The sequence below is a fragment of the Spermophilus citellus genome, assembly GCF_964194105.1.
Source record: "Spermophilus citellus genome assembly, chromosome: 10".
Taxonomy (NCBI): Eukaryota; Metazoa; Chordata; class Mammalia; order Rodentia; family Sciuridae; genus Spermophilus; species Spermophilus citellus.
Window position 1 is genome coordinate 46,223,824 of NC_138197.1, and position 12,698 is coordinate 46,236,521.

General features: G+C 38.7%; 1 protein-coding gene across 2 annotated transcripts in view; it reads left to right on the top strand.

Annotated features, from left to right (window-relative positions):
* The first annotated feature begins 1,881 nt into the window (after positions 1-1,881).
* PDE3A (phosphodiesterase 3A) overlaps positions 1,882-12,698 on the top strand; it is a 330,805-nt gene continuing 319,988 nt past the window's right edge. Inside the window, exon 1 of one of the 2 annotated variants that reach the window (XM_081310583.1) lies at positions 1,882-6,283. In XM_081310583.1, coding sequence (XP_081166709.1) covers positions 5,321-6,283 — 963 coding nt within the window. In that variant the 5' untranslated portion in view covers positions 1,882-5,320. The remainder of the gene's footprint in view (positions 6,284-12,698) is intronic. The other variant, XM_081310582.1, reaches the window with a different exon arrangement.

Genomic DNA, 12,698 nt, shown 5'->3' on the forward strand with positions numbered 1-12,698 from the left:
GCTTTGAACTCATGATCCTCCTGCCACAGCCTCCTAAGCCGCTGGGATTACAAGAGTGCAACATTGGGCCTGGCTCCCACAACTTTTAAATAAGATTTTAGAGGCTCTATTTGCTACCTGAGCACCTCCAACCTGGGTCACGTACATGTTCCCGGAAAGGGTCTGTCCCAGTTGGCTCTGCCCTATAGCCGCAGTAACCCTGCTTAGGCAAGTCTATGACTATGTGAAGGAGCAGATTTACAAACTGGCCAAAAAGGGCCTGACTCCTTCACAAATTGGTGTGACACTGAGGGTCTCACATGGCATCGCCCAAGTAGGTTTTGTGACCGGCAATAAAATCTTCAGAATCTTAAGTCCAAAAGACTTACTCCTAATCTTCCCCAGGATCTCCACCATTTAATTAAGAAAGTGGTTGCTGTTTGAAAGCATCTTGAGAGGAATAGAAAGGAAAAGGATGCTAAATTCCACCTGATTCTGATGGAGAGCCAAATTCACTGATTGGCTTGAAATTGTAAAACCAAGCGGGTCTTTCTTTGCATGAAAATTGAGCCTCTACCCTGGTGGCATAAATTTGTGATGTACTCAAGCAATGAAATAATTGTTTAATTGAAAAACAAACAGACAAACAAACAAAAAACGTTCTGGGAATTGGCCTTTCTAAAAAAAAAAAAATAACATTTGTAGTTGGAACTGATGGAGAAGGAGCTAGGTGAAAAAAAAATTTAGGTACTAGTTGAGGTCCCCCAAAAGATTTCTAATTTGGTAAAGAACACAAATATGGCTTGAGATATGTGAGATGCACTCTTCATTACTGTAGTCACAAGCCAAGTGAGGCTATTAAAATTTAAGTTAATTTAAATAAAACACAAAATTGGGTGTGGTGACATACTCCTATAATCCTAGTGACTCCAAAGGATCACAAATTAGAGGACAGTCTCAGCAACTTAGAGAGGCCTTAAGCAACTTAACAAGACCCTATCTTAAAATAAAAAATAAAAAGGGCTGGGGATGTGGTTCAATGGTTAAGCACCCCAACTCCCATCCCTGGAATAAATGAATAATAATATTACAAAAACTCATTTCCCAGTGGCACTAGCTATGGTTCAAGTGCTATTTGTGGTTAATGTGTACTATATTGGATAACACAGAATCCATTTCTGTCACTGAAGGAAGTTATAATGTAGCAGAAAATTTGGAATTAAAAAGAGAGGACAGAGAAAGTGACTCTGGAAAGATCATGAAGGTCCTTGTGGGTTGTCAGGAGGACTTGGATCATCCAAGTGCACTAGAAAGACTTTGGATGCTGTTAAGTAGGGGAGAGACATCATTCAACTTGCATTTTCTGACTATCATTCTGCTGCAAAAGAAAATCAATTACAAGTAGGGCAGGACCAATTTGTTATTGTGATTGTCATGATTAGAGATGACGATGGGTTTCTGGATTGGTTATTATGAGAGCGGTGGTGAAAAGTAAATGGAATCAGGATATAGTGTAGAGGGAGAATCCAGTGGATTTGCTAATAGCATGGAAAAATTAACCAAGATAATCAGAAGTGTATCAAGGACAATGTCCTACTTGGGGCTTGAGGTAGGTGGTTATGTTCCTTACCAGATGAGAAAACACTGAGGAGAAAGATTTTGGGTGTGTAGGTGGAAGAGATTAGAAGGAAGGACTTAGAAGTGGAAGAATTTTTAGATGCATTCTCTTTTAGGTATCTTTCAGAAAAAAGAGTGTAGAGGTCAGGTGGGTAGTGGAGAATGAGTGAATCCATGTTAAGGAGAGTAACCTTTTTTAAAAAAATATTTTTGTAGTTGTCAATGGACCTTTATTTTATTTATTCATATGCAGTGCTGAGGATTGAACCCAGTGCCTCACACATGCTAGGCAAGCACTCTACCACTGAGCCACCACCCCATCCCAAGGTGGGGTGGGGGAGTAAACTTATTTTTTTTATTAGCTACACATGACATTACAATGACATTGGCAATTCATACATTAAGCTTTTTAAAATCTTACAGCAGTTTTACCTTAAGAGTAATTATATTTGGCAAAGTGCAAAGGATCTGTAGTTAGATTTGTTGTAGTTTGTATCTCCTTCACCAAATTACTAATAAAACCACATTAATCAGATTTGGCTAAGTGAAGAGCTCATCAAGTCAAAGTTGAATTTTTTTTTCTTTCTATTGTTTATGCCCTTTCTTTTTCCACCTGTATATTTTCCTTATTCTTTTTCTGTCACGTCACTGTCTTAAAGTATTCGTGCGTGATTGCTGAATGTATACTGTAGGCATCATGGCTTATTTCATTAAGATGCTCTGCTAAATGTTCATTGTAAGTCACTTTGTTCAGTTAGCACAGGCTGTAGCTTTCTGTGTCTTTGTTTTTGTTCACTTCCCTTTGGTTTCTGGATGGTAACAGGGAGAAAAATCTACCTTCTATGCTTCTGGTGAAAGAAATAACTTAAATCAAAGTTTTGAAAAATGGAAGGGGAACCAGCGGTCAGGACATTGCTTCTGTCATACTATTGAGCAGCTCCAATGTGTCATTAACATACAGACCTAGTATTCTTGCTTTGCTGCTATTAGATAATGGCTTTTTTTTTTTGTTGTTTCTTTTCTATTACAACTTTTAAAAAGTTGTTAAAAAAAAATCTACTTTCCAGAGTTCAGATTTTGTGATGATGTTAACTTTTCTGAAGAAGGGAGATAATTGTGGAGTTAGAGGACAGAGAAAATGGAAATGTTCTAAAATCCCCCTCACTGTGATTTTCTAACCTTGATGTATGCCCAGAGTTCTACAGTTTTTTTCAATTCAATGTGCTGTTTTTTGATGCTAAGAAATATTAGCATGATTTTCCAATCAAGGTTTTGCACTCTGAAGTGTCCCAGGTAGGATCTGGCATATGAATCATATGTCTAAAAAGGAAACTCATGAAAGTATGTGTGCATGCTAGGGGGCTCATTTGTCTTTGGCAAAGACATTGCTATTCCTGTTTCCTTAACTATTAGACAGATGGTGCCACTGCCAGCTGCCCAACTTGTACTCCTGTGTGGTCGCACAGTTCTGGACACGTGACACAGAGGAGCTGTATTATCACAACCCCTATCTATCCATTCATGTCATAATATTAATATGAATACCTGCCTCTCACTACAACACACAGTTTTCCATGAAGCTAAGTCTAAAACTATGCCATCTTCTTCCCCTGCCCCCATGAATTAATTTTATTTCAAATGCCTCCTTTTGGCATTTTTCAAGTCTTCATCTCTACACATAAAATACAGTGGCATTTTGAACCAATTATCCAAATACTCCAGGCTACAAACACACTTTAACCTGGAATGCCAAGATAATTAAGACAAAATTGTTTTATTATTAATATTAGTGAGAGCAAATGACATCTGAGATAGTCATATTAAAATTGAACAATTGTGGACACTTTTATTTTAAGAAGAAATCAGTTCCCAAGGAACACTGGAGGTTTTTTTTTTTTTTTTAAATTTCATTGAACAGATATTGAATTATTTAAAACTTCTTTAGTTTCTCAAATACTATATACCATAGTAAATGAACATCCTTAATCCTTAATAACTAAGGTCCTGATTATTTTTTTCTCATAAGTTTAATCTTCATTGTAGATGTTATAGATGTTATATTTCACTATTTGGGCTTCTGAACTCTGTACGCTTTTTTTTTTTTTTTTTTTTTTTGGTGCTGGAAATTGAAGCTAGGGCCTTAGGAATGCCAGGCAAGAACCCTACCACTGAGCTACACCCCCAGTCCTCTGTATTCCTTCTTGAGGCTATGGGCATTAATAGTGCAATTTTATTATTAAGAGTGAAAACTGTTAATATTTGTACCTTGGATTTTTCTGAAGTTACACATTTTTAAAAAAAAAAATGTATGATATCCCTTCCCCTTCTTTCTAATGCTATGGTGCATGGTCTAGATAACTGTGAGATTCTTCCATCATTTGAATCAAAAGGACAGGCTTGACTTCTCTGTTGAAAATAGATCTCTCAGCAGGAGCAGCCAAAGCATTACAATGTCACCTGAAACTGACTTGCTGTTGTACTTGAGAACTTACTAGCATCTTTAAATCAAGACAGTAGCTGTAGGTGTCATTTTCAGTGACAGTAGCAAGTATGTTGGCTCCCATTGCTTGTCAAGTAGCCAAGCACAATCCTCATCCCCCACCCCCTCAGTGTCCTAGAAAGCTTAGTCTCAGTGCCAGACCCAGACCCCCTCATTCGCTGGCTGCCATATGCTGTGCGGTGGACCGGCCAGAGCAGCCACAGCAGCCCCTTCTCTAGCTTGTAAGTAGTAAGGGCCCAGCTCCGGGAAAAGGAGCAATCAAGCTGAGAGCAGCGCCTCCTCCGGGGGAGGGGCGGGAGCTCGGCTGAGAAAGCTTTCCTAGGGAGTTGCCTTAAAGAAAGAAAGCGGAATTGTCGATCACTCCAGTTGTCCGTTTAAATACAGTTTTAAGCAGTCATATCCACTCGTTTCCCTTCTGCAAAACTGCAAATCATCACCAACCTTGTACCAAAAAGAAAGGGGGAAAAAAAGGCAAATCTCATTCTCTCTTCTCACCCTCCCTTTCCTCTCACCCTCCCTTCCTTTCCAGCTCGATCGCTCTCCCGCCCTCCTTTCTCCGGCCGCAGCCGCCAGAGTCTCGGTCTGTCTCTCTCCGACGGGACTTAGCAACTTCTTGATTATTTCTCAGCCCCTTTCCCATTTTTTTTCCACTGTTTGCCATGAACTGGACCGACAGACGCGGAGGAGGCTTTGCTTTCAGTCCCAGGGAATGGCGATTCGCGTCCCGGGGCCAAACGGGGGAGGATCGGCCCAGGAGAAAGAAAGAGTGATAGAGAAAGAGCTGCGGAAAGAGAAGAGAGACCTCCATCAGCCGCTGGCCCGGCGCGCAGCAGCGCAGCGCGGAGCTGTGCCGGGAATGGCCCGGTGCTCGCCCTGCGCCCCCGGCTCCTCCAGCGTCAGACGCCCGGGTGCGCGGGATGCATTGGGCAATTTTTAAAATCCCGAAGTAGCAAGAGCCCTTTGAGTATATAAATCGGGGTTGGGGGTGGAGCAGAGGATTTTCAAAAGCTATTCAAAGAGCGAAAAGTCAAAGCCTGATTAACTTGAAGAAGTCCCTTTGGAGCATCTGGCGTTCTCCTGGAGTTATTCGAAAGCTGAAACTTTCAGTGGATTGTGGGCCTGGGGAGAAGAAGGGATTCCGAGGGTTGGACTGGGAAGGGCGTGTGCACGCTCCTGTGTTGAGGGGTGGGGGCGTCGGTGGGGATTCGGTGAAGAAGGCACACCATGGCAGTTGCCAGCGAGGCCGCCCGAAAGAGGGACGAGCCGGGCCACGGCTGGGTGAGTCAAGCCCCGGTAGCTGGCCCGGACTGCCACGGTCGTGCGGATCCCCCATTGCCTCAGGGCTCGGGCTGCGGCGGCTGCTGGGGAGACCTGGTGCTGCAGCCGCTCCGGCGCTCCCGGAAACTTTCCTCGGCTCTGTGCGCGGGATCTCTTTCCTTTCTGCTGGCTCTGATGGTGAGGCTGGTCCGCGGGGAGATCGGCGGTGAGCTGGAAGAGAGTAAGGAGGCGGCAGCAACCGAAGAGGAGGAGGAAGCTGTCCCGGGAGCTGAAGGGGGCGTCTTCCCTGGCCCTCGGGGAGGTGTTGCCGGGGGCGGCGCGCCGCTCAGCCCTTGGCTGCAGCCCTCGGCACTACTCTTCAGTCTCCTGTGTGCCTTCTTCTGGATGGGCTTGTACCTCCTGCGCGCCGGGGTGCGCTTGCCTCTGGCCGTCGCGCTGCTGGCCGCCTGCTGCGGGGGGGAAGCGCTCGTCCAGATTGGGCTGGGCGTCGGGGAGGATCACTTACTCTCTCTCCCGGCCGCGGGGGTGGTGCTCAGCTGCTTGGCCGCCGCGACATGGCTGGTGCTGAGGCTGAGACTGGGTGTCCTCATGATCGCTTTGACTAGCGCGGTCAGGACCGTGTCCCTCATTTCCTTGGAAAGGTTCAAGGTCGCCTGGAGACCTTACCTGGCATATTTGGCCGGCATACTGGGGATCCTTCTGGCCAGGTACGTGGAGCAGATCTTACCGCAGTCCTCGGGGGCGGCTCCGAAGGAGCATTTTGGGTCCCAGCTAATTGCTGGGACCAAGGAAGATATCCCGGTGTTTAAGAGGAGGAGGCGGTCCAGCTCTGTGGTGTCCGCCGAGATGTCCGGCTGCAGCAGCAAGTCTCATCGAAGGACCTCTCTGCCCTGTATACCAAGGGATCAGGTAAGCACTGGAAGCTCCTTTCTCTGCTCTCGGGGAAACTTCAAACTCTTGGGAAGCGGCGCAAACTGTAGGGAATCCGGGCGTTGGCAGGAAGCTAGCCTAGGAAAGTGCTATAACTTTAGACTTAGTTAAGAAACAAGCATATTGGGGTTTTGTTTTTCTTTCTCTTTTCTCTGAGTATTTTATAATCTGAACAACAGAAACACGAAGAAGTAACAAAACTAAAGGGCGTTTGCACCGTCTTTCACAGCTGGGCCAACTTTGCAAATATACTACACCTGGTGTTCAGCTTCCCTACAACTTTACTCTGTCCTTCTTCCCTTAGCAGAAATTGTATAATTAGTTTTTTTTTTTTTAAGTAGTGGGCGATTTTCAACACATAGGTTTTCTTAGATTTCTCTCTCTCTGTCTTTCTTTCTTTTCTTTTCTTTTTTATAAATTTCTTATAAAGTGACAGGCAAACATCTACAAAACCAGTAAGAAAAAAGATTCTACAGCAAAACGAGGCATCCTTGAAGGTGAGGTATTGATACACACTTTGCTTTTGCAGGAAGTTTTATTTGGAGAGAATGCATCTGATGGTGCCCAATTGGTTTTTAAATATAATTTATTGACGTGCATTATATTATGCCAGTGTGTTTTGTATTCTAAACATAAACTTCAAATTTGGGGACTAATGCCTGAACTTCAGAATGGTTCGAAATTGTAAATTGTGCTATTGTTAAGTAAAAATAACATTTTTCTTGGGTATTTGCATAATTAAGTGGATAGTTAGAAATTTAAATGGACCTATGCCTGTTTTACAGAAAATATTTATTCAGGAGGATATTTCTAAGATTGCTGGTGATCTTTATATATCGTTCATAAAGGAGGAGGTGGAAGAATCTAGAATTATAAATGAAGGTGTGAATAAAAGTTTAGTCAGTTTGGGGAATGAATTTTCTTACTATCATTAAATTTTTTAAGTCCATAGAATCATTGCTATAAATGGTGTCATAGAACAAATTCCAATTTAAAATACAAATTATACCTGAAAAGCCATACTTGTTCAATTCTGTACTTGAAGGAGATTTGACACTTGATGAAGAGGGTGGAAAGCTGGTAATGTACAGCAGTTGGAAATTTATACTTTTCCTACTTAAATTTATGCCTACCTGTATGACACCATTAGGACAACTTCAGGGAGTTCAAGAATATCCTAACATACAGCAAGCTTTTTCTTTTTAGGTTATTCTGTGGGTAATCATTTAAGTATTTCTAAGAAGTAGAAGTCACCATATGCTGTGGGTGACTGGTTTGTTTCTGAAAGGGAGTTGATTACAGAGATCTGTGGTTGGTTGACAGTATTTAGGAAAGTGAAGGACAGCATCATAATCTCTTGTGTTTATTTTAAAACAAATGTACTTATTTAGCTTTTTATTTAGATAAAGCAAATATTTCTTGGACTTAAGCTTACTCTAAGAGTAAAGGAAAAAAAATAGGCCACTGACTGATACTTAGTTTGGGTAGAAATTTGGAGAACTTTGGAATAAAATAATATACCTATTTATGGGTAAACTAATTAGAGTAAAAGCACAATTTAATTTGTTTTCACAGGTACAGGAGAAAATGTCTCTTAAATGAAGACATCGCTGGTTTAAATGTGTTTAGAACATGCTCTTCTTTAACTTATAGGGAAATTTGATTGTGGTTCTTGTAAAATTGAACCGTAATTTCTAAGAAAAAAAAATCTAGACTTATGCATAAAATTCTTGACCCTAAATTAATATCATTTAGTCTCTAAAATTAAATTTCTTAAGTTTCTCTTAACATCTGAGGGAGTTAAGAATGGATTTAAGATAAGGTTCAGGTGAATGGCCTAGTCATGTTAATTAACTCATAGATTTTCATTGGTTTTTCTCTAGTTTAAATTAGCAGGTGAGAATTGGAATAATCTGTAAATTCATATAAAATAACAGCATGGCATTTTTAAATGTTTTGCTGATTAATGCTTTTGAAAAATGCATATTTGTTATGTATTTTGATGAATTTCTTGGGTTACTGGTTTTTTAAAGGCTGTGTTTATTAACAGTGTTCTAAAATGAGAGACTATTTCACATGGCTGAGGGTAAAATAAAATTACTTTTAGCAGAAATTTAGATCCTTGAAGTTTTAATGAGGGCATGGGTGAGTGTGCCAGTCACTGCAGACTAGTTTTATATATGACCCATTAAAGTTGTTGCTGAGTATAATTGTGGGGAGTGGGTGGGAACTAACATGGGATGGTATATTATGAGGGCGATATCTCATAGTTAACTGTGTGAAAAGTTCAGGAGCTATATAGTAAATGGCTTATCTGTTTTATCATAAGGAAACAAACTTCTGATGAAGGGTGCAAAGTGTACCACTGTCATTTGCATACTTTATGAAGTTATCATTCAAAATAATTATAAAATGAATATAAAACACTTTCCTGAATGCTACCAAATAGTTCTTTTTTGAAAGAACATCTACTCTCAAGTCAAGACAATACTCATAAGCAACAAGTGATTTTTAAAAAAACTTTATTCTTTGTAGTTATACATGATAGTAGAATACATTTTGATATATTTATACAAGCATGGAATATATCTTATTCTAATTAGAATCCCAGTGTTGTGGATATACACTGATTGTGAGATTCAGTATGGTAACAAGTGAATTTTAAATAGTGTAAGCACAGAGGTCTCCTGAGAATTTATTCAGAGATTGCTCATTGTGAAGTTTAAAGGTGAAAGAATTTCAACATTTTTTTTTCTTACGATGGATGACGGTGGATGTTTGCTTATGAATGCTCTCTTCAGTGTTTTTCAATCCTTAAAAGACAGAGAGAATATCTGATAAAATTCTCATAAGACCAAACAACTAACATGTATACCCCACCCCACCTTATTCCCTTCCTTCCAGAACTTTAAGTCTATAGAATGACTAAGTCTATAGTTTAGATGTTACATGTAGAATTAAGTTTTGCAGCAGGATGATAAAAAGATATTCTCAAGCGAGAAAGAAAATAGGTCTAGTTCTTGGTCACAAAATTAATCAGGAATTGGTTGATAAGCGAGGATTCAAGTGAATGTTTCTTCATTTTCAATAAATAAGTAAGTTTATAGCGTCTCTGTGGCTTATAGTTAAGTCTTACCAGCCCAGTATCCTCCAGACTGAGGCTGATTCTGTAGATGATTGTGTCTAACTGTACTTTCTAGACTGGCAGTGTTAAGTCCAGCATTCACCCCCTGTGGTGTATATATTCTAGTGGATTTTTACATTTGAGAGCAGGTAAGATATACCTGAGATCAAGATGCCACTGTAACCCTGTAAACACTGAAATATACAGAGGTACCTAGAATTTGTTGAGTTATTGGGTACTAATAATTAATAAATATGATTAATGTTTATTTTATGATTTATGATTAATTTGTTGAGTTATTAGGTACTAATAATTAATAAATATGATTAATGCATGATTAATAAATATTATTTTCAATGTAAAATTTTAGTTAACATTTGGAAACTGTATTTGAAGGATGTCTGTTCTCTTTGTATCATACAATATATATGTTGTTCCTCTGTAATTACTGTGACCACTTTTCTCATTCACTTTTGAAAGATTCCAAACCAAATGCAATTTTAGTTACATTAAGAAAAATTTCATATTTTTACCTGTGGTTTCACATAAATACAAGGCATGTGACTCTGTCCATGAATGCATTTAAATCACTTAATGATAAAACTCTTTGTGATGGGCAAAACTTCAGTCAGAAATGTACAGATACATGCTTTATATTATGTAATTAACTCAGATTGTTTCCTGTGACTGTTTGTCTAAGCTGTTAATTAAACATCTTCAGTATACAATAATGTATTATTGTAGAAATATAAGTTGGTTTTGTTATCAAAAGAATCAAATTTTTGATCCCTGATGTGGGGAAGACATTTTCAAGTAAAAAAGCAAACAAAACAAAAATAGGAGAAAGAGTATGGTTTTTGATGGCAGACATTGGATGGTAGGGATATGGTGGGCTTTATATCATTGGTAAAAGGTACAACTCACTTTTATAGATACAAACTACAGAATTTTTTTCTGAACATCTAGAATACATTATATTTTAAATTCTTAAATACACTGCAATATATTATATATTTCAAATTGAATAAATTTCAGAATTAATCATGGACTTTAAATTGTAACTTCTGTCATTTTCATAGCAGTATTCATCTTATGGGGTTATAAAGAGCAGTGTTGATTATTTATGACTTGGTGACAGAATTAAAATTAATGCTAAATTCTTAAAATATCAAAAAGGAAAAACAAGATTTTTCTTATCTCCCAGGAAAGGTGAGGGAAAAGAATGTTTTGTTTTTCTGTAATTTTTTTTAAATCATGATTTTATTTGTGAATATAGATATTTAAGGCATACTGAAAAACTTTTTTAACTGACAGAAATAGTCAGTGAATCTATATAAATTTACAGAGGTTGGAAGGAGTGAAAACAGTCATTTTACTCTTTCTGTATTGAGCCTGAAGTGTAAAAAGTTAAAACTGTAGAACTGAAAGAAATGCTGTGTATGCTGGGCTGTCATGTTAATTAAATAAACAACCAGAACACTGACTCTGTGTATGAAATACATTTTGAAAAGTCAGGGGAGGGGGTGCAGGCAGGCAAGGGTGAGTGACATTGGCATGAAAAAACATTCATTATATCTGTAGTGACATTTGTGTGAATTATTCTATTAGGAAATTCAGCTCTGAAAATAATCTCTTCAGGACTCTAGTTGAATAAAAACCTCACCAAATCTAATTTCACTTCTATTTTGAATATCTTCACATTTATTATGCTAAAGTAGGGTGTTTATAAAGTTCCAAATTATGACTGTATTTTTAAGTACTTTATATTTTAAGATTTTCAGCTAATACTGTTTGTGTCCGTAACAGCCCAGTAGAGTCTTTTGATTTCATTGAAAACTTGTGTTATATAATCTATAAAAAAATGAGTGTATTCTGGGATTAGGGTGGGAGCTACATTTTTCAGAAAATGTTATGAAATGTACCATCTTGGATATAGGAAGATGATCAACGCAAGTATTGTATTATGGAGTATCCTATGAGATTTGACATGTTGAAACTGTGTCTTTGCATTGGGTCATGGGGAATGTTTCTTTAGCTTTATGAAATGATGCCTGACTTTCCATGTTTATGATGACTTTCTTACTTAGTTCCTGTGTGTCTCCTGATCCATGGAATCTTCCTCCTTCCTTTTTTCTGTGTGGTATTGATAATCATATCTTCTAAAAAAAGCCCTCAAATACACATTGAAAAATCAATTTATGCTTAAATTCTACATTCATGTGTTTAACAAAGTTCTATGAAATAATTATGAAGAATGTCCAAAAATCTCAGAAAGTCCAAAAATCTCCATATTTTTGTACTAAAGATATATTCTGCTAATATTCCAATGGACATTATTTCTTTAGAGAGACAGTATACATATATGGTTATATATACTTGAACTATTGTGAGCATTTTTAAAAATGAGGGTGCATGTGTGTATATAAAGTAAGGATACCCTTGGGAATTATTCTAACTTTGAATTGAGAATGGAGGTTTGGGCCATTCTCAATATACAAATAATTGATGATGGAGGAAAAAAAACAGTCTGAAAGATGTATCTAAGGTGTAGTTCAAAGGAAGATTTGTTGGATAACTGTTGCCAAAAATGTTAGTTGGGCCAGGAGAGGTCACACACCACTGTAATCCCAGCTACTTGGGAGATTGAGGTGGGAGGATGGCAAATTAATTGGAGGCCTTTTACCTTGTGAGACAGGGTCTCACTAGCAACTTAGTGAGATCCTGTCTCACAAGGTAAAAGGGCTGGAGATGTAGCTCAGAGGTAGAGTCCTTGCCCTAGCATATGCAAGGTCCTGAGTTCAATCCCCAGTATTGCAAACCCTCCCCCAAATTAGTTGGCTATACTTGTTCATTGAAAATATGCTGTTTTTAAATGAGGACATTACACTTAATGTCACCTGTAAAGGCCTTTGGTCGATCAGTCAATCAGATGTCAAAATACGCCTTGTGCTAAATACCACAAAAATTGTACAGATATGACACAGCATCTCTCTCTCCAGGGTTTAGAGCTTATCCAGGATAATGAGGCATCCAAAGAAGGAGGGAAATCACAGCAAAAGATCTAAATGCCCCTGGAAGCAGTAGATGGAGGAATGAATACACATAATGACTTAGGGTGGGTTTTTAACCTGCACTCAGGACCATTCCTTCCTTCTTTGAGAGTATATGTAGAACTTTGTTTGTTCATTTTATGGGGAAAATGCCTATAGTGTCATAGTTTTTTGGAAGTTCATCCCCACATCTAAAATGGTTTAGATATTGAGCAACTTG